At 36.2% G+C, this 27,168-nt stretch overlaps 1 protein-coding gene across 1 annotated transcript; it reads right to left on the bottom strand.

Moving 5' to 3' along the window:
• Positions 1 to 7,307: 7,307 nt before the first annotated feature.
• On the bottom strand, positions 7,308 to 12,587 carry LOC125229028. Its single transcript, XM_048133794.1, has 2 exons — positions 12,130 to 12,587; positions 7,308 to 8,152 (listed from the first exon to the last, which is right to left on the bottom strand). The coding sequence occupies exons 1-2, from the start codon at positions 12,545 to 12,547 to the stop codon at positions 7,674 to 7,676; spliced, it is 897 nt and encodes a 298-aa protein (XP_047989751.1). The 5' UTR covers positions 12,548 to 12,587; the 3' UTR covers positions 7,308 to 7,673.
• Positions 12,588 to 27,168: the final 14,581 nt, after the last annotated feature.

The following is a 27,168-nucleotide window of genomic DNA, read 5'->3' as shown; positions in this document are numbered from 1 at the left end:
ATTTATGTATAATAATAAAACAAAAAATAGTGTCTCATAGTGTTGTGTTCCTGCCGGTGAGTAAGGCTGCCAGAGCTCAACGAGGGTGTGGGGTGCTGACGACGGGAGGACTTACGGAACTAATTTGTTCCGTCTATTGTCCTTTGAGTCGTCGGCAACCCAAACCCTCCTTTGAACTTGTACACTCCTTTTTGCTGTGCACACGCAGCAAAGGGGAGTGTACAAGTTTCTAATGGGGCGGCAACGCGCATGCGACACTCTTTGAGTTGCAGGCGTCCATAGGTTACGGTGACCGCTTTCCATTAGGCGGACCGTATGCTTATTTGCCACCGACGTAGTATTTAAAAAAAAAAGAGAAAAAGTCCTGGATTCGAACCCAGTACTTCCATGCAAATCATGCGATGGCACGTATTTACCGCAAGGCTATTTAAACAAGCTGTCGCCGCGTGAAATTATCGACTAGAAGGAATACAAAAACACTGTTTGTATGTGTGAGTGGTACTTAGAAATAGTGTAAAATAGTAAATTTATCTACATTAAGGGGATTAACGTTACAATGAGAAGTTGAATGTTTGTTGTAATACGTCAATTTTAATATTAAATGTTCGCGAAGCATAATTGAAAGTATATAAATGCAAATTACCGGATTAACAAACATTCAACTTCTCATTGTAACGTTAATCCCCTTAATGTAGATAAATTTACTATTTTACACTATTTTTAAGTACCACTCACACATACAAACAGTGTTTTTGTATTCCTTCTAGTCGATAATTTCACGCGGCGACAGCTTGTTTAAATAGCCTTGCGGTAATTACGTGTTATCGCATGATTTGCATGGAAGTACTGGGTTCGAATCCAGGACTTTTTCTCTTTTTTTTTTAATACTACGTCGGTGGCAAACAAGCATACGGTCCGCCTGATGGAAAGCGGTCACCGTAACCTATGGACGCCTGCAACTCAAAGAGTGTCGCATGCGCGTTGCTGCCCCATTAGAAACTTGTACACTCCCCTTTGCTGTGTGTGCACAGCAAAAAGGAGTGTACAAGTTCAAAGGAGGGTTTGGGTTGCCGACGACTCAAAGGACAATAAACGGAACAAATTAGTTCTGTAAGTCCTCCCGTCGTCAGCACCCCGCACCCTCGTTGAGCTCTGGCAGCCTTACTCACCGGCAGGGAACACAACACTATGAGACACTATTTTTTGTTTTATTATTATACATAAATGTATATGTACTCGTACAGTAGTTACTGAGCGTTTTCCACAAAAAAGATTAAAAACCTATTCTCTTATATAATTTATTCTACCATTTTTAGTTTTAGGGTTATGTATTTAGGTTTTTAGATTTAATTAAGTTTTATTTTAAGGCTATATCTATTTGTACCTACCTATTTTCTGATTCTCTTACATGGTAATAATTTTTGGGTTCGTCGAACTCAGAATTTCTAACATAATTATCCTAATCTGATATTTTAAAAAATTCCAAAAAGTATAGATAAATTTTAGTTTCTAAACTACGATTCGAATGTTTTTTTTTTCTAATTGTTTATTTTCGATGGAGATGGAGCAAATATTCAAATCGCTTTTGAAATCTTAAATTAGTAAATGAAAATGCAATAGTTAACTGAGTAACGTAATGCTTTAAAAAACTCAAGTGGACTTTTTTTATCTAAGGAGCAATTTCGAGAAAATATTATATTTAGCGAGGGTATTAAAAGTTGTGTTTTATATCTCAACTTAATAAATAGAAAATCAAAATGACAATAAAAAAATTAATATGTTCTCTAAGATAAAATTGATACCTTCGGCTCTCCATTCTTGCTCGGTCAATAAAAAATACGAAATTTATATCCAAAAAAACATAAAAAGTTTATTGAATCCTGGGAATCGAACGCACCTTCACGGCGTGACAGACGACTGTTTCACCAACGACGCCATTACATAACACGCTGTTACCGACGAAATTGGGCTATACATATATAATTATTTAAATATAAATAATAATGTCAAATCCATACTAATATTACAAATGGGAAAGGGTGTTTGTCTGTTTGTTTGTCCGTCTTTCACGGCAAAACCGGAGCGACGAATTGACGTGATTATTTAAGGGGATTTAGTTGAAGGGATGGAGAGTGACATAGGCTAATTTTTGTCTCTTTCTTACGCGAGCGAAGCCGCAGTCAAAAGCTAGTTTATTACAAAAGGGAAAAGCTAGTTACTCTATAAGTAATCTAAAGTGGAAGAATTCGTTATTTCACCAAAGATAATGTGTGTTTCTTTGTTTGTCCGTCTTTCACGGTCAAACGGAGCGACGGATTGACATGTTTTTTAAGTGGAGATAGTTGAAGGGATGGAGAGTGACATATGCTACTTTTGTCTCTTTCTAACGCAAGCGAAGCCGCGGGCAAAAGCTAGTACAGCACGGGTAGCATGGTCGCGCGATAGACGATAAAATATCAGGCCGTCCCTGTCGCACTATTAGTAAGTGCGATTATAGGGACGGCCAGATGTTTTATCATTTATCGCGCGACCATAATTGCCTGCCTGGACCAGATTATGATATGGTGATAATTTGATGATAATTATTATTTGTAACCATTTAGTTATTGTCTTCAGTTACCGCGATAGTTACTCATGAAATAAAAACTATGAAAATGGATTAAATCGTGTATAATGAATTTACAATTCATCCCGACGTTTCGAACACTACAGCGTTCGTGGTCTCTGAGCTCAACGGGTGACTGAGGAAAAATTACAATGTGCAAAAGCTACCCACATACCTACATACATATTCATATATATAACTATTTAGTTGTTGAAGAAAAACATTCACACAACAATAACATAGGTCAACTGGCTCAGTAAATTTAATGTAAGGAAGTCAGCACATTACTAATACTATGCCCACACTATGACCTATGTACCTGACCTGACGTGTAATATTTTATTTTATCAACAAAGGCATAATAAAGATTGTATTGTATTTTTGTATGAAAATAAAAAATAGGAAAGAAATATAGTAAGAGTCTTTTTTAATACAATATTTATTCTATTAAAAAATATAAAAAAAACTTAATAAATCCAAAAAAGTTCAAATGATTAAAAAAGACTCCGGAATAGAACTTGAGATCTCCTGCTTCATAGTCAATGCGTTTGACCGAGACGCCATTTCGATTTACACTAGCAGTGTCGAAATACACGATATCTATCTTTATTGACAAAATGCGTCATTATTTCTGAGTCTGCTTGAGTTAAGTAACCCAATATCTTTAAATAATTACTTGTCAAGAGCCAAGTGTCACTGATGACAATGTCAACTAAAAATGCGCGAAATATGACGGCTCTGTGTCTGTACACAAAATTTGGCACGCACATTTTCGTAAAATAAATAAAAAATTCACATGGATTTGTCCATGATTTCTGTATGAAACAATGTATTTCGTTCAATACTGCGACGATGGATAATGTATAGTAGATGTATGCGCATATTTCTATTTAGTTGTAGTGTGCGGTGACTAAATAAATGGTAGATGTTTTTTGTATGGAAAGCGAGCCACCTTAATGAGCGTTCTTTTCATAATAAGTATGTTATACTTACTTCAGGCATTGGTACCACGACACAACCAATTTAGAACAATGTCTTTCGTTAGCATTCTTTACACTTTCCTGGCGACTACGATGTATAAAATTAGGCTGAATTTACTTATTTCGGGATACAACCATGTGTTCTAAATATTTTAGCCTTTTATTTGCGGGAAAAGTTAGAGCCTACGATTAAGTGGAGGATTCTCTTCGCCAACCTCAACTTGATTTGGCTTCTTCTTCTTAACTAAAGAGGTACAAATTATTTCAAACAAGTACGAATTCAGTACCTTATCTATTGTGTAGGTGCTAAATGCTCATAAAATAATAAATCCCAAAGCGCAAAGTGGGGTGGCTGGGGAGCATCATGTGAAAATTAAACAACTGTCAATTTTAAAAAACTTTATGAAGTAAGGTCAGTGCGGGCAAGACCGGCATAGTTTATTTGAAATAAAGTTTGAGTGGATAAAACTCTATAATTAATGTAGTCTGGCGTAATGCGCATGGTCCTATGAGATAGCAAATATTATACTTTACAAAGCTTTTATAATATTTTGGTGAAATAAGGTACTTTTAAGTCATAAAAATCACATTTTATAAGGCTCGGCGGGTTGACCGTCCTCCCGCGATGAGTACAGAAAGACCGTCTAGTGCTTGTTGTCGCGTAATTTCCTATGAGACTAGGTTCCAAAATCATGATCATTGTTATTTTACGTAACAACAGGGCAGAATGTGCTAGATAATTAATAAAATAATGTTAAAATTTTGAACATATAAGCATTTTTCTATTTATAAGGCAAGACCGGCATAAGTCCCGTAGATGGGGTTCATAACCTTTTCTTTTCAGGTCCAGATATTGCATAATACTGTTTTTACAACGAACAGCTGCGATACAATTTAGTCACGATATTACAGACTCATATAAATCCAACTACTTATCTGTTTTTGAAACTTTTTTATTAAGAAAAGGTAATAGGATATTAAGATGTCGTGAATTGGTTTGGTAACATTTCTTAGCAATGCTTGGTTTTTCTATAGTTACTACCAGAGTTACCACCTACCTGAGCTACCACCCCCGAAAACCTATTGACGACACCCATGACGACTTTTTGTCAAAGTGACAGCCAGCAATGTCAATTAACGGTCGGGTAGCCGTAAAATAGTCGGTCAAAAGTGTCAAAACCGTTTTAAAGGGTACCCATACAGTCCCTGTTGAGTAATACTAATGCTGATTATAAAAATAATAACCAACTTGAAACCCTACTCTCTTTTGAAATATTTGTCACCGCATGTTGCACAATCTAAAATATACTTAAACAAAAATAATAAAAAACGCTTAGAGCTTACGATAATTCTACTAACTTAAATATGATGATGAATAATGCAGTGTAGGCTTACTTCTGTTCACCTCTTATCGTTCTTCACAACCATGTCACATATATTTTATTTTTACTTAATACTTTCGAATGATTTTAGTAACACCACTAACTGAACTACAGTATGGGGTTCTTCAAAAAAGGAGTGTACAAGTTTCTAATGGGTCGGCAACGCGCACGTGACACCCCTTGAGTTGCGGGCGTCCATAGGTTACGGTGACCGCTTTCCATCAGGCGGGCCGTATACCTGTTTGCCACCGACGTGGTATAAAAAAAAAAAAAACACCATACGAATCATTATCAAAACTGTATTTCGAAGTTAAAATCAAAAACGGTACAACTATCATAAGCCAAAAACGTACCTATATATTGATATTGTTTAGACTCGACTTATTTCCAATAAAGCCTAAAAAAGGTTGGCAACTCCTTGTTTATCATATGCCGGTCTTGCCTTTCTCTTTTATGCCGGACTTTCTGACTAGGCACAATTTCTAAGTTACATATTTCAGAACATAAAACTAGAAATTGAGCGCGTTTTGAGTAGAATAATAGTACTAGTCAGAAATAACGGTTATTAAATGACTGCGTTACATACATGATATATAAATATTCCGACTGCTTCTATTTTATTTTATTTTTTTGCGGAACCATGTTGAACTTGATGTTCGAGTTCGAAACGAGAAACAAGTTTATTGTTAACTAGTGTTCGTCCTAGGGATATGTATTGAAGACCAATGGATTAAGGATGAAAAACTGCTATACCTCCAGAGGTGTGAGTGGCGTAGATATATAAACAAAAAAGTTATAGTCAATAGACGGTCTTTCCGGGTAGACGGTCTTCCCCACACTGACCTTAGGTATCTTTTTTTAAGAATGTAAATGGCAGTAATTGCTTAAGATTTTGTCCAAATCAAACATTATATAACATCGAGTTTAGTATGAAGGCAAGCATCTGTATCACACACAATAATTATATAACGCTGGGAATCTATTATTTATCTATAGCCTAGCAAAGGGAGTATATATATGAAAAAGTGGTAACATTGTAATGTCGGAGTGTTTATATTGAAAGGGACGACACTACGATGTTGCAATTTTTAATTTCTTCACTTTCACAAAAGGTACAGATTCTTTGATCAATTTGACATAGTACCCTGCTATGACAGAGTTCACCTCAACTTCAGGCTATTAGAGAAAAAAATATATAAATATTTATGGTCATCTTCCCTCAGACACCAGTTATCAAGAAACCAGTATCAGTAGAATTTGCCTCCTGTTCTTTGGCATGTAATATTTAGTCCCTCGACCAATTCTGAACATCTAAAACAAATCCAATTCGGTTTCTACCTGATCTTAAAATATATATTGTTTAAAAAAAAACTAAAAATTAAATAATGAATAGAGAAATACGTACCTAAGAATTAGTTTTTAACCGACTTCAAAAAAGGAGGAGGTTCTCAATTCGACTGAATGTTTTTTTTTTTTTTTTATTTTTTTTTATTTTTTTTTGTATGTATGTTACTCGATATCTCCGAGAATCGTGGACCGATTTTCAAAATTTTTTTTTTGATCGAACCGGTATAACCCCGAGATGGTCCCATTGGCACCAAGTCAGGGTCTGATGATGGGATCCTGGAGAAATCGAGGGAACTCTTCAAATGTTATAGGCACATGTAATGTTTTTAGTCTATTTTTCAAAGGTACACCAGTATTTACGTCTGATGGTAATAATTTTATGTGGCTGAGCTGATGATGGAAGGTCAACTCCTCAATGGTTAGGAGTTTAAGGATAATTCTTTCACTACTGTACATGTATTCGGACTGATACATATAATATCACTAGGAACCACTAAAAATCAACTGAGCTGATGATGGAAGGTCAACTCCTCAATGGTTAGGAGTTAAAGGATAATTCTTTCACTACTGTACATGTATTCGGACTGATACATATAATATCACTAGGAACCACTAAAAATCAACAAATAAATAAACTTTTTAACAAAAAATAAAACCGCCTTCAAAAATAAGCGCGTTACAAAACACGGAGAAACTAAAAAGCCAAAAATAATAAACCTTTCCATTCAGATTTCTTATCGTATTGCAATAAGCTAAACATCCAAATTATAAACAAATCAATTATTTTTGGAGTCGGTACCAGCCTGTGTATGGTTGGGTGGGGCAAACAGGCAATAGCAAGGCGACGAACAGGTCTGGTACCGACTACAAAAATAATTGATTTGTTTATAATTTGGATGTTTAGCTTATTGCAATACGATAAGAAATCTGAATGGAAAGGTTTATTATTTTTGGCTTTTTAGTTTCTCCGTGTTTTGTAACGCGCTTATTTTAAAGGAGACATTTACCTATGTACAAATTGTACAATTTGGCACTTTTTTAATAACATGGTTCAAGTCTCCCGAACTCCCTCTCCTAAAAACCTAGGTGATGCACAGGAGGCCTTCGTCACAGCTTCTATAGGTTTTCAGAGAAGAATATTGTACAGGAAAATGTTTATCTTATTTTCTCTTACATTACTAAAAATAAATAGCACCTATCTTCTAAATTACTTACACTAAATTTCATCAAATATTTTTTCAATTACATTTTACACATGTTCTTAGTCGCTTGTTTTTTTTTTAATACTTTGAGACAAGAAAAGGCTATAAAATAAATTAATTAAAGCAGTGAGTTTTCTGATAATAATTAAATAGACATTTAATTTCTGTGACGACGATTTCTCTTCCGTTTTTTATGCCCCATCCTCCTATTTTTATATCCGTGAATGTTAATGAATTTATTCTCGTGACCCAAAAATTCATCCATCCACTTGTGGTTGGGTTCTTCGACATTAAAATCTTCTCCGTTTATTTCTTCAAAGTTCTCAACGACCTCATAGTTGTGTGATTCTTCGGGTTCGTGGTGTTTGTTCTTGTATCCGTGGTTGGTGTAGATGATTCTCTTGTGTGTATAGTTGTCGTTGAACGCGTTGTCCCGGAGCAGGGAGAAGATGGCGCTGGTGAGCGCCATGTTGTTGAGCATGACGGTGCCCATAACCATCATCTTGAGCGCCGGCAGCACGAACGGCAAGATGGCCGACATGATGAGGCCCGGTATGAGAAGCATCGGAACCATCGCGTAGAACCGCTGTCTCAATTTCTTCATCGAGCCGCGCGCAGACTCAACGTTATCTGAAACTAAATACAAAAACTTCATGTAAATTACATTACAGTCGTATAATTTATGTATATAACCATACAACTGCTACAAGTAGTAAGTATCACAAAAAACTACCTATTGCACAACCCTAAATACCCAAGTAATACAAATATCTTTGTCAAAAATGGTTTCACTGAAGCGGAATGCTGGAATCTCAAGAATCATGCGGCTTTCATGCCTTGAAATCTACGTCATAGAGTATATTGAATAGATCTACGTGCCGCGATTGCTGAAGGAAACATTTTTTATTTAATCTCAACACCGCTCGACAAATGTTGACTAAAAATAGTTATTTCAAACAGGTATGAGTCAGTAACAAATTCATTAAATTTTACTATTTACTATGCTTGCAGATTTATAAAAAAATTTAAATGTTCATTGAGTTATTTTCTAGAGAATTACGTTAAAAAACAAGCGATGAAATATCTGAAATAGAATACGTTCGTGGGTTGTAATAGTTATTTGTGGGTTGTAGTTGTTACAAGAGTGCAAAGTTGTATTTTAACGCCGAGTGTGGAATTGAAAAACGAGCAAGCGAAAGGATTCTATAGTTGAACCACGAGCGAAGCGAGTGGTTCGAGAATAGAATCCTGAGCTTACGAGTTTTTCAGTACACGAGAAGTAAAATACATTTGCACTCGTGTGTAACACAAAACTTTTCCCCTCACTATAGCGAGGAAAGTACAACACAAAAAACGTTTATCACTGCTTCCAGTAGTTCCACAGGTGGTAAAACATCTTCATCACTAGATAAACCCACTTTTATCAATTTTAAAGCAGAAAAATTGCCTCTATGCAAGGTCAAATTACTTTATCCACTAGTAGATAAAATCCGTTTTTACCCGCTGGTATTAAAGGACAAAACACGTGTTTCCGAGCTAGTGAGGGGAAAAAACAACATTTACGTATAAGTAATTGACTCGAGACAAGCACGTGACTACATCGCCGCATTCATAATTTTCTTAGAAGACGTGATAGTGATGATACAGAAATATCTATCTGCATTTTGAGTTTACATTATGCGCGAGAATACAATAAATACTATGGATGGCGTGGTGCTATCCCCAAAAAGACGAATTCATAGGCACAGTAGGTACTACTGGCCATAGTGTCTATTTCACACGATTTATGGTGCAATATCCGAGAGACATCGCTTTTGGTGGCTAAACAGACATATCCGAGAGCAGGGGCCCATTACTCGAAGCTACAAATTACAATTTACAAGCGGTAGTCAATGTGCCTTAAAGTCCACAATCTACCGCTTTCTCGGTTATCAATATTGGCACGTGCGGTTAAACAACAACTTTTCCCCCTTGTAAAACAATAGTACATTACGATACAAGTCCGTAAAAAAGGAAGTTCAAAACGAGTGGCGATAAATTAAAACACGACCGAAGGGAGTGTTTTAAATCGACACGAGTTACGAATTTCCTTTTCGCACGTGTATCGTACGACGTTTTTCAGTACAGATGAGCCTCCGAAGTTCCGACCTGGCATATAATGAACCACTTCTTGCACTAGTGCGTAAAAAAAACACCATCTGTACTGAAAAATAATTAATAAAGTTGTATCCGGCTGAGTCGTATACTTGTACCTTTTTGCACAACATTATCATCAGTATTATATAGATTTTATGACAAGTTGCAAAAATATTCGTTTGATTTTTTCTGTTTTATCAACGTCCATCATTCGCCCTTCTTGCGTTATCCCCTCGTTATCCCGGTTATGCCACGGCTCATGGGAGCCTGGGGTCCGCATTGACAACTAATCCCAAGATTTGGTGTAGGCACTAGTTTTACGAAAGCGACTGCTATCTGACCTTCCAACCCGAAGGGTAACTAGGCCTTATTGGAATTAGTTCGGCTTCCTCACGATGTTTTCCTTCACCGAAAAGCGATGGCAAATATCAAATGACATTTCGCACGTAAGTTCAGAAAAACGCATTGGTACGAGCCGAGTTCTGTTTTATCAACGTCCATTGCTTTTAAATTTAGTTGATAAGGAACCCGGGTGCGAGTAAACACTTATAATCCATCACAACACTCAGGATTTAATGTGCACCCTTGCTGTAAATTTGCCCATTTTTCTCCCTGACGTCTCAAGAGATAAAAAAAACCGGCCAAGAGCGTGTCGGGCCACGCTCAGTGTAGGGTTCCGTAGATTTCCGTGTTTTTCTCAAAAACTACTGAACCTATCAAGTTCAAAACAATTTTCCTAGAAAGTCTTTATAAAGTTCTACTTCTGTGATTTTTTTCATATTTTTTAAACTTATGGTTCAAAAGTTAGAGGGGGGGGACGCACTTTTTTTTCCTTTAGGAGCGATTATTTCCGAAAATATAAATATTATCAAAAAACGATCTTAGTAAACTCTTATTTATTTTTAAATACCTATCCAACAATATATCACACGTTGGGGCTGGAATGAAAAAAAAAATCAGCCCCCACTTTACATGTAGGGGGGGTACCCTAATAAAACATTTTTTTCCATTTTTTATTTTTGCACTTTGTTGGCGTGATTGATATACATATTGGTACCAAATTTCAGCTTTCTAGTGCTAACGGTTACTGAGATTATCCGCGGACGGACGGACGGACGGACGGACGGACGGACGGACGGACGGACGGACGGACGGACGGACGGACGGACGGACGGACGGACGGACGGACGGACAGACAGACATGGCGAAACTATAAGGGTTCCTAGTTGACTACGGAACCCTAAAAATGGGAAATGTACTGTAATATTTATGGTTACCATAGGTACGATCACTTTAATTTCGTGCTGTGAAATTGTTAATATATATCGGAGAGACTCTCACTAATATCTGAAAATGCTCAGGGTACGTTAGCCGAATGGCACAAACGCTGACGAAACGAAACGCTTGTAGACATCTATCTCTATCGCTCTTGCGATTAGCGCGACAGAGCCAGACTACCTTTCGCGGCATTTCGTTTTCGTTTCGCGTCGCAGAAATGCCATTCGCCTATGGCACCAGATGTTATTGAGCACCTCGACCGTTCATCTGGCAGCGACTAGTTTAAAAAACAATTATGTAAGATTTTTTATAAGCGTAGTGATTAATGTGATTATACACGCCCTAAAATAATTTTATGTAATCGCTAACCGATTACGATTCCACCAAAATAAAACAATATGCTAATGTATTGAACAGAAAGTCGCGTTTTAACATAAATACTTATCACATTTTATTTTTAAACCACGGCCACAACAACTGTTTTTGATGTAAATGGAAAGTAAACTGTGCTATAAATAGGATCCAGTTTCGCTTTCCATTGTGGACTGATTTCGAAACTGCAATTGAATTATTAGCGTATGGAATGAATACTCAATGCGTACATTATTTAGGTACATAAAAGTAAATGTAATGAGACTTACGATTTTAATTACTATTTTATGCTAATGAGAACGATGTTATATGGTTCAATTGTTTTTTGGCTTATTGGGTTAAATTAAGCAGCAACGTTGAAATAAATAACTACTCGTATCTGTACTAATCAAAAATCTTAGCATTCACTTTCATTTCCCATTTACGTTTTAATAAGATACACTTGCAGTGAACATTAAAATGTACTTATAAAAAAATAATCAACCATTATACCGTTACGTTATAAGTACCTGAGGCCACACTCGCCTAAATATTTTTGTAAGCTTCTTCTGTGGTTTTACATTCAATTTAGAAAAAGTTCATTTTGGGGTCGTACATGCTTTATACCTATATATTTTTTGCTTCTTTTTTTATCTAAATTAGGTAAATAATAATTGGTACAGTGTGGTAAGGGTACCATTGCTCGACAGGCTTATGCACAATGGACAGCGCCCTTCTTTTAGTCACATTTATTGACAATTGCTTAAGATTGTAGGTGTCATAATATACTGGTACACTGTCGAGTACTAATCATTTAAGTACAATCTACAAATTTGATTAACTCTTACCTGAGTAGACATCAACATTGAGAGCCCCATTTTCCCTAGAGTTTAGCTGGAGCGTGTACCCAGAAGCTATATTCAACTCCAGCGATCTAAACTGTAGCAGCTTTTCCGCGCCCTCACACAGTTCCGAATAAATCTGGTCATCAGAGATATTAGTATATTTCTGCCATGGGAATCTCTCAACATCCTCTGTTAGGTTGAACTTTTGTTGATTATGGAGTAGATGGTCGACGGCCTTTGAGGCGCGCCAGGCGGCAAGTGAGCTCAGGCATTTGGAAGGGCCGAGGGCCTGGCCGCATATCAGCAGTTTCTGGACCGGCGCGCCGACGCGCAGTGCGGCGAGCAGCGCGGACGGCACGTCGAATGCGCGGGCGCACGCCGGCCACGCGGCGAGTGTGAGAATGGCAACGAAAGCGCGCATCGCCGCGGACTGAACCGCAAGATAACTCGGTCGCTCGTACTACTCACACCACTTGGAAGGGACTTTGCCGATGCCTGTCGGGCCGCTGACATTATGCATCGAGCGGCATGCACCTGTTTGTGATACACTTTCGCGTAATTTTAATTTAAACTTTAAGACGCTACAGGAGCGAAAATGGAAAGGAGCCTCCCTTTCAATTTGGGAATTTTAGTTAAATATACTAGTGTAATTAACTAGATTTATCAAAAAACCATTCAGAACAACTCAGTTAAAAGATATTGCGAAAAAATCTTTAAAATCGAGGTTCCGCTCTCGCCTGTTTCCTCCTTCAAAACTTAATCAATTAGTAACGAAATTTAAGAATCAGAATAACAATAAAATAATCTGCGTCGGACCGTTTAGTTTTTATGCTAATCAATAAGACCGTTTTTGTAAATTTTTGATGGGCTCTAGCGTCTTTAAAAATAAGAATATCAAAACGGTCCGACACAGATAAAAATAAAAATAATCTGTGTTGAATAAATCATTGCTCTATCTTCAAAAACCAGGGAGGAAATAGTCGAGAGCGTTTGTATGGAGAATTGACCCCTCCTGTATCGTCTTAACTGATAATAGTTGAATCTTTGTTATAATCTGATTATAAGACATATGAATCATCGACCTTAAAAATATTTTTATAAAATATAGCATCATCTAACTTATTGAAATTTAAACTAGGTAGTTAATAGTAGAATTCATTTTAAAATTTGTTGTGTTTCTCTATTCTATTTATTCCTTCTGTCGCACCGACATTGTTTTAGACTATATACCTATATTTATTTTTAAAGCGGCTTATGATAGCTGAATAACTAACTCATTAACTCTTCTCAGCGTGAGTATTTGTAGACGGGCGTTTTTGGTTTTTTGGGAACCAAAATTAGTGAAAGTTGTTAACTCGATGTCAGTTTTCTGAAACTTCAATAAAAATATTGCTTTTGTGTTAATTACGTAAACTATAAGCAATAATATACATTTATAACAAGTAAAAAGTTGGTTTTTAAACAAATTTTATTCTTAATTGTCGTCACAACACTGACATCGAGATATTTTTTGTTAACAACTGTCACTAATTTTGGGTCCCAATTTCTGAAAATGCCCAGACAACAAACTGGAACATCAGTTAAACACAAAATAAAATACTTACCTTATTGTCAACATGACACTCCACCAATGGTTGACAACATCAATAGGTACCATTGAACCCTTCCTCTTCTGATAACGATTGTCTTTGCCTGATTTGCAAAATCTTAAATTAGCGCCTAGTTCTTAGTGTTGAAATGTCCACCCTTTTACTTAATATAGTCTGTGGTATCTGTCAAAACTGTCTTAACTGTCAAATGTTTATCCCGTTACAAAACCTCACTCTTTCGGTTTCTAGCCGCCTAATGGCCGACACGTTTAAATATGTAATGTCTTAAATAATTATAATAATGAGTGGCGTGGGTAACAATTTGAGGCGAAGCCGAAAATTGTTATTGAGACGCCACGAGTATTTTTTGACTCAGTTAAACACCGTTGCATACAATACTTTTTCTACGACCATGCACTCAGTTTTTAATAGTTTTCTTGAATAACTTTCGTAAAATTCACACTGTATTTTGACGCAAAGGCTTGCACTGTCAGCTCAGCTGCCCAAAGCCTTCCCGCGCACGCGCGCAGTATCGTTATAACAATGCGTTGCCATGGTTACGGAGCCAAACAATGCGTTTTCAGTTTTTTCGACACTGATGCGTCATGCGCGCATGCGCGGCAAGCCGGCGGACGTTGGCTTCGGGGAATAGACTTTTATGTAGGGTTTTTAAGTTCTATGCACGACCCTGTAAATGACGAATAACAGTTCGGGAGTAGAAAAAAGTAATAATGTGATCTCGACATCTTCTTTTTATTTAAAATCCAACAACCACTCCGCCGCCCTCTGCCATTTCCAACACTTAGTACATGCAGGTTCCGGAAAAACGACTAATTACTAAGTTAGGTAGTTTAATTAAAAACATTTTGCAGAACATGCACGTAAAAACGTAATTTTAGCTTTTACAAAGCCAGAGGTAGGTATCCGGGACTTGGATTAACAACAACCAACCCCGTCGGTTTAAATAACAATGAACGTTTCAAATTATGGAAACGCATTTATTGATGCAACTAAGCATGAACGGGAACTTATTTACATAAAGAAAGAAACTACCTAAATTAATATATTTCCAGGAGCAGCACTGAAACTTGAGAACTCAAACAACAACAAAACAATTCTTAAACTACAATTGTAATGGTTGTACTTGTTGTGATAATATTCTCAAGAAAATACGGCACGGTGAAACATAATCTTATTAAATTTAATTATTTGGAATTTGGTCATAATGTTTATAGGTTGGATGCGCAATGAATTGGACGGGTACCTTTCCTATTATGTATATAATAAGTACGTATTTATCCATATATATAAGTAAGTATATCGTCGTCGCCTAGCACCCATAGTACAAGCTTTGCTTAGTTTGGAGCTAGTTTAATCTGTGTAAGGTGTCACCCAATATTTATTTTTATTTATTTTATTTTTAACCGAACATCAAAAAAATAAAATAAAAATTTGATGTGTTTTTTGCTAGACCATTTCTGTCGAAATTATAATGACGCATAATGAAAATTATTTATGTACGCAAATTATGTATAAATATTTCTAGGAAAGGCTGACAGGACACTATCCTAGATAGTGTAGATCGTCGGCACAGCAGGAAATGGCCTATATTCCCAAAAGCAGTGTAGGTATTTGCATACGGCGGCGGCGGCGGCGCGGCGGCCCGGTCACGGCCGGCCGGGCGCCGCGCTCCGGCGCTACTCGGTTTCACCGCCACCGCTACGTGCTGTGACTTCATCATTCACCACTATCATCACTCATGTCTAATGGTGACATGGGCCATTTTTTTCAAAGTTGTCCACCCCACTTTTTATTGGATTTGGAAATGTTTATATGTTTTCCACTCAAAAAAGTGTCCCAAGGTTTTTTCCCATTCCCTTACCATTATACATTTTGTATGGCGGTAACGGAATGGAAGGTTCGAGAAAATGTATGGAAATCTTGAGACATTTTTTTTCTCCTATCAGGATCGAAAGAGCTCTCGATTCTGAGTATGAATCGTGTAAAAAAATACCCATGTTACAAAAAAAGTGGGGTAGACAACTTTAAAAAAAAAATGGCCCACATTATCAACCAAAAAGGTACTTATTTCCGAATATCAATATGGCACGACTTCCATAATAGCTTCAATATACAGGGTGAAATAAAAAGGACCGTTCAAACTTTACACTGTGAGTTTTGAGGTCATAATGAACAACTTTTATTATGGAACCAGTGCTGAAATCGCGAAAAAAATTTTGGTTGCTCCATATAACATGATTATGACTGAATGAGTCGAAATGTATGAAACAGACAAATATATTTTTGCGATTTCAGCATTAGTCCCATCCCATAATAAAAGTTGTTCATTAAGACCTCAAAACTCCAGTGTAAAGTTTGAACGGTCCTTTTTATTTCACCGTGTTATATCACAATGTGGTATCTTTTCATTGAGAATATCACAACTATGCAACAACGCGATGCGTTTATTTGTTTCATTAAACGATATAAGAAATATCAGCGTTGATTTCGATTATTGTTCGTCAGCACGCCACATGCCACATTACATTGAGTTATCACTTTCGATGTTTAATTCTTGCTCGATTACTATTTGTATTAAATTATTTTCATAACGCAAAAGCAGCCTAATTATGACATAAATTTTATACGGTAGGTGTATGATATTTCTAGGAAAGTATTTTAAAATTATGTTTACAATTTAAGTGAAATAATATTTTCATATCCTGCCCCAACAGTCCAACTTATCACAATTTTCATTTGAAATTTAAATCCCGGAGGCATGGCTGCAAAAAATATTTATTTTAACTTTAAATTTGTTGAACAGCTATGTAAATTCGATATCAAAACTAGGCGTCTATTTAATTGGCATTACGTGGTCATTACCTATCTCCCTGCTGTAAAAGATCTTCTTTTTGACGCATTGGTATTGAAGTATACATATAGCGATGTGGGGTTTCCCCAAACCTATTGACGCGGAATCGGCTCTCCGACCAATAACCTCGTAAGGCCCACCATAGTTAGTTTTCCCATTTTGATTTTTAACCTTGTTCTATAAATAAATGGGTAAGAATTTCGTTTGTTTCAAAAATCAATGTAACAAAGGAAAATCTACTTTATTTGGTTCTTGAAAGATTCAAATTAGATTGCAACAACGAATGTACATTGTAATGTACATTGGGCCTTACGAGGATAATCGCTCGTTAGTATGAAGACGCTTACGCGTCGTCGTCGCTAAACGCATGCAAATGTTTGCCGAATCCAGTGATTATTTACGAATTCGATGAATCGATTAGGCCTATGACAAAACGGTAAAGTTCCTTTAATGTTTTGTGTTCGTATTATTAATACCTAAACCTGATACTCTCGTCGTATTTATTATTATTTTCCCCCCACTAGCTCGGAAACACGTATTTTGTCCTTTAATACCAGCGGGTAAAAACACATTTTATACACTAGTGGGTAAAGTAATTTGACCTTGAATAAAGTCAAATTAACTGCTTTAAAATTGATAAAAGTAGGTGAATCTAGTAATAAAGATGATTTACCACCTGTGGAACTACTGGAAGCAGTGATAAACGAATTTTTAACCGCCTTCCAAATCTCAAGGGAAGGGGTTCTCAATTCGTCTGTATGTTTTTTTTTAATGTTTGTTCCTCGATATCTCCGTCGTTACTGGACCGATTTTGAATTTTTTTTTGATTGAATGTATATGCATACAGATTGGTCCCATTTTTCTCAGAACCCAGTTCTGGTGGTGGGATCCTGGAGAAATCGAGGGAACTCCTCAAATCTGAAAGGCAGACATATGGTGATTTTTGTGTTTTTACAAGGAACAGCATGCATTTACGTACGGAACAGTGACATTTGGTGCAGTGGAACTCCTGATGATGGTCAGAATGGAACTTCTCAAATCTGAACGGCACACCTATAGTGACTTTGGTATTTTTATAAGAACAGCATACACTTACGTCCAGAACAGTGACATATGGGGCAGTGGAACTGCTGATGATGGTTAGAACGGAACTCCTCAAATCTGAACGGCACACTTATAGTGACTTTGGTATTTTTATAAGAACAGCATGCACTTACGTCCAGAACAGTGACATTTGGTGCAGTGGAACTGCTGATGAAGAGTGAGCCGCCCCTGGTTAGAGTTCCATTCTGATAATCATTCTCATCTGTAAGTACTTCAGAATCATCCAAATTTCAAAATTGGTTCAGAAATGACGGAGATATCGAATAACAAACATTAAAAATATACAGACGAATTGATAACATAATCCAACATTTGAAAGTATTTATCACCAGGCGGTTTTTTTTTCTTAATAATTATTTGCGTTGTAGTTTCCTCGCTATATAGTGAGGGGAAAAGTTTTGTGTTACACTCGGGTGCAAATGTATTTTACTTCTCGTGTATTAAAAAAATCGCAAGTTCAGAATTCTATTCTCGAACCACTCGCTTCGCTCGTGGTTCAACTATAGAATCCTTTCACTTGCTCGTTTTTCAATTCCACACTCGGCGTTAAAATACAACTTTGCCCCCTTGTAAAAAAACAAATAACTATTACTTGGGCATATATGTATTAAGACATAATCGATTTCTAACGAAGTTCTACAAAAATGTAACATGTGTTAGATTATGTTTACAGAAAGCGAAATATCGTTTTTTGGTAGTACTTAACAAGCCTTAATATTATTAGGTTTTTATTTATCATTTCAGTAGGCCTGCACGCTTACGTTGTACGGACGCTGTCGTGGGACAAAAAAAAACTTACAGATTGAAAAAACTTGAAGACTTACCTAGACAATATACAAGGTATTACTAGAATACCTACATAACTATATCAAAGGCAAAATTAATAAACGTCGGGATCGTAGTCTAAATAAAAGTAAAAATATGTTTTACGTCAATTATAAAGCCCTACTTCAGCTGTACCTGGCAAGTCTAAACATAGAAAAATAATTTATGAAATATATCTTCAGTACCTAATAAAAATATATCTAAGTACCTAACTAATTATTTTTTCGCCGATGGTCCTCGATCCTCTCACTTAATTTATTCTAAATTTAATTACACGTAATAATAACACAGAATAAAAATAATAATGCGAACGTATAGTGACATTAGTGACTGTATATGTAGAAAGGACAATTTATACAACACCGAATTTTGATAAACAGTTCAGTACCTACAAGGTCGTATAGGCTAGTTTCTTATACTTAAAATAAAATATTTTATGCAGTGCACGAAAAAACACCACAAAATTAGAAGAAGCAAATGGAGAGTAGTTATGTTTAAACATAATTTCAATTTAATAAGTCAAATAGAAAGATATAAAGTAAATGAATTGACCGTGACGTCACTCTCAGTATTTCATAGTAATAACATAATATATAGCAAATCGTTTTGATAGTTCTTAAAAAGAAGCTGATTTGACTAGTAGGAAACTAGCCTATTAAGTAGCACGCAAAACGACGTCAAGTTGTACCAACCCTATTCAATAATTGCTATATAGCAAAGTTGAACGTAGCTGGAATTGGGACAGTGTGACCACTGATAATAAGTAAGTAAACACTCGCCGGTCGGTCTGAACATTTTCTATAGAAGAGTAGGCACTAGTATAGGTATTTTATTAGCAATTTTGGTGTTAAAAAAGGTGTTCAGTAATTGCTTGACGGAAACTTGGTTGAAAGACGACACAATGAAATTTAATGTAAGTAATTTTGTAGTAGCTAGCGCTTATAAGTCTTATAACAGAACGACCACGGTAGGGGGTGGCTCTATTGTATTAGTGAAAGATGGCCTAGCATTTAAAGAGCGTAGGGACCTGTCGGCTCTTTCTGTGGATCGAATATGTGAGATCGCCTCTGCAGAGCTGGACCAGTATCTTATAATTTGTATCTATAAGCCACCTTCTAGCAACATGGCTTATTTTATGAATACTGTTGAAGATGTCTTGAATAAAGCGTCCAATTCCAAAAAATCAATAGTCGTATGTGGCGATTTCAATATAGATGTTTTAACTCAATCTATTGATAAAGACCTGTATGTATCTTTGTTTCGGTCATTCAATCTACATTACGTGTTTGAGGAACCTACTCGGGTTACTCCTACTACCGCTACATGCATTGATAACGTTTGGTTAAACTGTTCTCATCTGGGGTCAAGTGTGGTGAACGGTGTTCGTTCGGACCATAAAGCTCTTATTGTTAGCCTACCGAGTGAAAAGAAAGATACTGGCCGCGTGATCGAAATTAGGCCACTAGGTAAAAACAGACTGGAACAACTTAAGTTTAACTTGGCTGCTAAAATCTCAAATACACAAGTAGAGTCGAATGACCCGAATGAGCTGTTTAACATGCTCCAGAACACAGTGTGCACGGAATTTAATAAAACTTGTGGAAAAAAGCAAATAAGATTAAAAAGTAGAATGTCATTTCGAGAGTGGGCCACGAAGGGTATACGCATAAGTAGAGACAGATTGTATCAGTTATATGAAAGAAGATCTTACACCAACAACGAAAATTTTCACCAATACGTCAGAAACTATTCAAAAGTTTTTAAACTAGTATGCAAAAAAGCAAAAGCAGCTTATCTTAAAGAAAAAATAAAAACCTCTAAAAGTAAATCTAAAGCGGTCTGGAAAATAATAAACACTGAAACTGGTCAAAACAGTAAACGAAATCCTTCAATCACCTTGACAGTCAATGGTAAATTAGAAGCAGATCCCGTTAAAGTAGCAAATGAGTTCAATGCTTTCTTTTCCGAAATACCCAAAGAAACAACTAGATTTCTGTCATCGTCAACAGCTGTTGCTGAATCTTTGCTACGTCAAAATGTAGAACTTAAAAATTTAAGTCACTTTAAATTTCAGTGTGTTTCCGCATTAGACATAATGAAGACGTTTAAAATGTTACAAGTAAAGAAAACTGAAGATTTATGGGGTGTTTCGGTCCAGGTACTGACCGCCTGTTGTTACCTCTGTTTAATTTGTTTTGTTTCTTGTGTATTACTTGTAAACTATGTGAGGTGTGCAATAAAGAGTATTGTATTGTATTGTACTGAAATCGATTTTGGAGATTGTGGCACCAACTCTGGCATTAATTTTTAACAATTGTATAGATATCGGTGTATTCCCAAGTTTAATGAAATTCAGTAAAGTAGTACCAATTTTCAAATCAGGTGATAGCCATAATCCGACTGACTATCGTCCAGTGTCTATATTGCCTGCATTCAGTAAAATATTTGAAAAGATGATCCTTAATCAATTGATTTCCTATTTCAATCGTAATAAAATTCTACATGAACAACAATTTGGCTTTACCAAAAATAAATCTACTGCTGACGCAGGTATAAGTCTAATCAAATTTATTTTGCAAGCTTGGGAAGAGTCGCAGGACGTGATTGGAGTTTTCTGCGACCTTTCCAAAGCTTTTGATTGCGTAGATCATAAAACGTTAATTTCCAAGCTCTGTTTCTATGGTATTCAAGGACCAGCATTAAATCTCATACACTCGTATCTATCAGAAAGAAGCCAAAGAGTTACTGTAAATGGCGCTTTTTCAACAGATAAAGTGGTAGAGATGGGTGTGCCACAGGGTTCGATTTTAGGCCCATTTCTGTTTCTGGTATATGTGAATGACCTGCCATATATGGTGAGCCAAAAATCTGGCATTGTCATGTATGCCGATGACACTTCTTTACTTTTTAAGGTGAATAGAAGAGATACCGAATTAGTTGAGGTGAACAACACTCTCTCTGAGGTAGGCCATTGGTTTTCTGTAAATAATTTAATGTTGAACCCAAAGAAAACCAAGTGTATGAAATTCTCCTTATGTACTGGTTCTAATCTAAATTTAGTCTCGAATATCAAGCTTAATGGTCAGCTTCTTGGCTTTGCGCAAACAACGGTGTTTTTAGGAATAACGCTGGACCCAAAATTACAATGGGGATCTCATGTAACTACACTAGCAAATAGATTGAGCTCAGCTGCTTTTGCAGTCAAAAAAATGAAACAGTTAACTAATGTAGAAACGGCACGACTGGTTTACTTCGCCTACTTTAATAGTTTGATGTCGTACGGTCTTGTATTGTGGGGCTCTGCAGCCGATATAGAAACAATATTTATACTACAAAAACGAGCATTAAGAGCAATTTATAATTTAAAGACACGAGATTCACTAAGAGAAATCTTTAAAAATATTGACATTTTAACGTTGCCGTCCCTATATATTTTCGAAGTCATTATGTATGTCAGGAGAAATTTGTACGCTTTTCCAACAAACTCTGAGAAAGCAAAGGTTACCAGAAATTCGGGTAAGCTTAAAGTTTCTTCCTGTAGACTAGTAAAAACGAAAAAGTCCTTCTTGGGAAACTGTACAAAGTTCTACAATAAAATTCCACTAGAAATTTGTAATCTTACAGACGCAAAGTTTAAAGCCGTTGTAAAAGGGGCGCTCATTGCTAGGGCATACTATAAAGTTAAGGACTATATCACAGACCGGGATATATGGAAAATGTACTTAAGTGACAAACCAAAATAATGTATTTTGCTTTATATGCATAATTATTTAATTTAAATTGTATTTTCAGTTAGGATAATTGGTTAATTTATTTATTTATGTTTGTACAAATGTACCCTTGACTTTCATAAGAGCATTATGTTAATGCCTAAATTGAAGAATAAAGAATTTCATTTCATTTCATTTCACCTAGGTATATAAACTAAACTGACAAACAAACTCAATTTTTCTGTCCATTCGCCCAGACGAAGCTGCGTGTTGAGTGTTGACCCTTGAATTAGTTAGTCTAGCTAATTGTTAAGTTTAGTGTCCCACTTAAGTTTAGCTAATTGCATAAATGTGGTTGCTTATACATATTATGGAACCGATCAATTAAATAGGTCAGGTACTTATTACTTTTAACCAATATTATTCGTTGTCTAATTTTCATTTAGGTTATGCCAGAATTTTATCATTCATCATTTACAAATAACTGAAAATGCCATTACAATGTAATTTAAAAGCTTTTCCTTCTTTTGTGATTGAGACGAATGACTTAATATTTTTTGCAGTCGGAAGTTACTAATTACAAAGCCAAAAAAAGTGTCATCCTGGGTTTGATTTCTAAGAAAAATCCGGCACCAAATTAACGACAATTTAGCAGACAAATCTTCACTCGGGCCTTCTTTAAGCATAAAAGTACGTATTTTGTCTGACGACGAATTTCATGGGAAAGCCATAAATGTAGTTCTAATTTTGTTCAGCATCCCACATCTCCATCTCTCAAAGATTTTATTTATATTTCTTATAGACAATATTTTACGGAATTTACTGTACCTATGAAATTGTTGATAAGAAGGAGTCTTATCTTTTACTGGCCAAGATGGCGTAATGAAACAAAAGACTGTAGTTTTCATTAGATTATGTTTGAAGTTGTAGTTTATAAGCAATTGGAGTTTAAACGCTGCGTCAGTTTAATTATTTCAGTTCGTAACTCAACTGATAGATGATAAGGGCCAGTATACGGGCATACTAATACTAGTTATAAAATAAAAAAACTAACTAGATTTTAAAGCACGACATAGCTCGGCAGCGGCACATTATTGAATCTAGGCACCAAAAGATTCTTGTATTTGTTATTTTCTTTTTTATATCATCATTTAGTAAATAAATAATTATGTATTTTTATATCCTCTGCTTCAATGTTATGGGAATTTGTATATGTTGTATTTTTTTTTGCGTTTTTGCAAGCTTTTATTTAATTCTTTTATTTCATTCAAATACTACAAAACACATTACACAGGCAATCTTAAATTAAAAAAAAAAACAATACCACTAATCACATTTGTCATCCGGTGTTGTATATTGCTTGTATTAAGTTGGGGAAAACTTTTCAATTATATGCCAACTTGGCATATACGGTATTTATGGTCAGGTTTTATGAAAATTGGCATCGCCAACGCCCAATGTTGCAGAATTTCAACTGTCACCGCATACATCACCATCAGAATAACAGCGCCCTCTTGACAATAGTCATTTATATTTCTGGTCAGGCTTCAATTTATTATGTTTCTATAAAACGAATATTATCCCAAAAGAAAAAAAGCCAAATATAACATTTAGTAAAACATTTCTTGGGCATTTTTTATTTTAACAAATCTCGTTTACTCAAAATGAGCAGTTGACAAAAATAGAAAAAAAAACCGGCCAAGAGCGTGTCGGGCCACGCTCAGTGTAGGGTTCCGTAGTTTTCCGTATTTTTCTCAAAAACTACTGAACCTATCAAGTTCAAAACAATTTTCCTAGAAAGTTTTTATAAAGTTCTACTTTTGTGATTTTTTTCATATTTTTTAAACATATGGTTCAAAAGTTAGAGGGGGGGGACGCACTTTTTTTTCCTTTAGGAGCGATTATTTCCGAAAATATTAATATTATCAAAAACCGATCAAAGTAAACCCTTATTCATTTTTAAATACCTATCCAACAATATATCACACGTTGGGGTTGGAATGAAAAAAAATATCAGCACCCACTTTACATGTAGGGGGGGTACCCTAATAAAACATTTTTTTTCCATTTTTTATTTTTGCACTTTGTTGGCGTGAATGATATTCATATTGGTACCAAATTTCAGCTTTCTAGTGCTTACGGTTACTGAGATTATCCGCGGACGGACAGACAGACATGGCGAAACTATAAGGGTTCCTAGTTGACTACGGAACCCTAAAAACAGTCAGGCTCTAGTGACAAGTCGGAATCCGCGTCTGCTCCGGCGCTGCGGGTAAAGCAGCCTCTTCGCCCTTGCGTATCAAAGCGCAGGAAATAATGGGAGCCTTCACAGCTTCGGCTTGCTTACTTTTTTAGTAACAGTTGCTTACTTTTTTAGCAACAGTTTTGTGTGGGGGGTGGCAGTTCTAACCTAACCTAAACCTACTTTCTTAGCAAGAGTTTTGTGTGGGGGTCGCAGTTCCAACCTAACCTAAACCTACTTTCTTAGCAACAGTTTTGTGTGGGGGGTGGCAGTTCTAACCTAACCTAAACCTACTTTCTTAGCAACAGTTTTGTGTGGGGGTCGCAGTTCCACCTAACCTAAACCTACTTTCTTAGCAACAGTTTTGTGTGGGGGTCGCAGTTCCAACCTAACCTAAACCTACTTTCTTAGCAACAGTGTTTTATTGGGGTCGCAGTTCCAACCTAACCTAAACCTACTTTCTTAGCAACAGTTTTGTGTGGGGGTCGCAGTTCTAACCTAACCTAAACCTATTTTCTTAGCAACAATTTCGTGTGGGGGTCGCAGTTGTAACCTAACCTAAACCTACTTTCTTAGCAACAGTTTTGTGTGGGGGTCGCAGTTCTAACCTAACCTAAACCTACTTTCTTATCAACAGTTTTGTGTGAGGGTCGCAGTTCTTACCTAACCTAAACCTACTTTCTTAGCAACAGTTTTGTGTGGGGGTCGCAGTTCTAACCTAACCTAAACCTACTTTCTTATCAACAGTTTTGTGTGAGGGTCGCAGTTCTTACCTAACCTAAACCTACTTTCTTAGCAACAGTTTTGTGTGGGGGTCGCAGTTCTAACCTAACCTAAACCTACTTTCTTAGCAACAGTTTGTGCGAGGGTCGCAGTTCCAACCTAACCTAAACCTACTTTCTTAGCAAGAGTTTTGTGTGGGGGTCACAGTTCTAACCTAACCTAAACCTACTTTCTTAGCAACAGTTTCGTGTGAGGTCGCAGTTCCAACCTAACCTAAACCTACTTTCTTAGCAACATTTTGTGAATTTTTGTGTGACGGTCACAGTTCTAACCTAACCTAAACCTACTTTCTTAGCAACAGTTTTGTGTAGGGGTCGCAGTTCCAATTCCAACCTAACCTAAACCTACTTTTTTAGCAACAGTTTTGTGTGGGGGGTCACAGTTCCAATCCAACCTAACCTTAACCTACTTTCTTAGCAACAGTTTTGTGTGGGGGTCGCAGTTCCAACCTAACCTAAACCTACTTTATGGTTTTTAGGCTGTTTAGGTTTTTAAAGATTATTTGACTCGTCATAATTATGGCATTCTCGTCAAAAGTGTTAGTGGGAAGCAAACGTGCAAGTAGTTGTTAAAATCTGTTTGGGAAATGAAATTCGGTAAATGAAAACAATCATGTTAAAACTCTTGTCAAAAAGTGGTTTTGCATGGTGTGTTTTTAAAGAAACATTTTTTTACTAAACAAATTGTTTGACAAAATAATTTTGTCCAGTAATTAATTTGACGAAAGTAAAGTTGAGCAAACTTTTCTAGTCTAAGTGAAACATTTGCGAAATTAACAGTTGGGGTTATAAAAGTTGCATTACAACAGTTTGGGAAATTATCATTTGACGGATTTTAACGTTGTCAATTGTTATTATGGGAAAGATTGAGTTGACAAACGTGTAGTTGGCAAAATTCGTTTGGGAAATGAAATTCGACAAAAAAATCTTCGGTAAATTAAAAGGATCCCTTTTTAGATACATGTAGCATGTGGTTTTCTATCTAAGAAAATAAAATAAAGATAAAAATAATAAAATAAATAAAATTTTATTTCCAAGAAAATACAGTCAAGTATACAATTTAACTGACCCCCACACTAGGCAGACGCCTGTCCCGTGGAGGACATGAATAACAACTATATATCTCATTCGTTCATTGTTTTACATACATGAAATTATATATTTTAAGTCATATGTCTGTAATGGTAGTTGTATCGTTGTTGTAAATAAATAAATAAATAAATATGTGGTCAAACCTATGTGTAAGTAAGTATATACTATATAATAATTATAGTATTTCAGGTTTATCTAATGACACAATCGGAGAACAATCAAATTAATTCAGGGCCTCCGCCGGTTGAAGTTTTCATGAATATCACCCAATTTCACATTTAACAGCATGTTTGTGCTAATAGACGGGAGAATGAGATTAGCAGAGCCAGGTGAATGAGATTAGTTCAAGAATCGGTAAAGGGTCGGAAAGGAATTTGGAAAATCCAATTAGTGTACGCTGAAAACTTTAATTAAGCCGAATCCTAAAATTACAATTTATACTCGAATTTCTTAAATAATGTACCTACTTAAAATCTAAAGCTTTAGATCAAAAGAAAACAAGCAGCAACAGTATAATCCGAATGGAATAATTATGGAGGTCGTTTATGAATATGTAAGTAGAGGCGGCGATAATGACATGGACTCACGCGTCCGTGTTTCTCACTTTCAATTATGCCGATAAGGATCAGAAGTCGTTGTCGATGTCCAATATGTCCATGGGGAGCACTGGGCCCGTTAATGATTCAACATTAGTCGATCAGGGCCGGGAATCGGGGCCAATTTCAACAGTCACGCACTGTACTTTCTTCGACCATCGTGACTTTGGTCTCGCCGACCATTGTCTTCGCAGGACACTTTATATCCTGACTGCATGTCACAAACACAA

The sequence above is a fragment of the Leguminivora glycinivorella genome, chromosome 1 (genome assembly GCF_023078275.1).
Source record: "Leguminivora glycinivorella isolate SPB_JAAS2020 chromosome 1, LegGlyc_1.1, whole genome shotgun sequence".
Classification (NCBI taxonomy): Eukaryota; Metazoa; Arthropoda; class Insecta; order Lepidoptera; family Tortricidae; genus Leguminivora; species Leguminivora glycinivorella.
Note: the sequence above shows the minus strand (reverse complement) of the source record. Positions and strands in the feature narration are given on the sequence as shown.

Coding starts and splice junctions, on each gene's coding strand:
- LOC125229028 (XM_048133794.1), bottom strand. CDS start 12,547: ATGCGCGCTTTCGTTGCCATTCTCACACTCGCCGCGTGGCCGGCGTGC. Junction 8,153..12,129: donor CAATGTTGATGTCTACTCAG/GTAAGAGTTAAT, acceptor TTTTGTATTTAG/TTTCAGATAACGTTGAGTCT.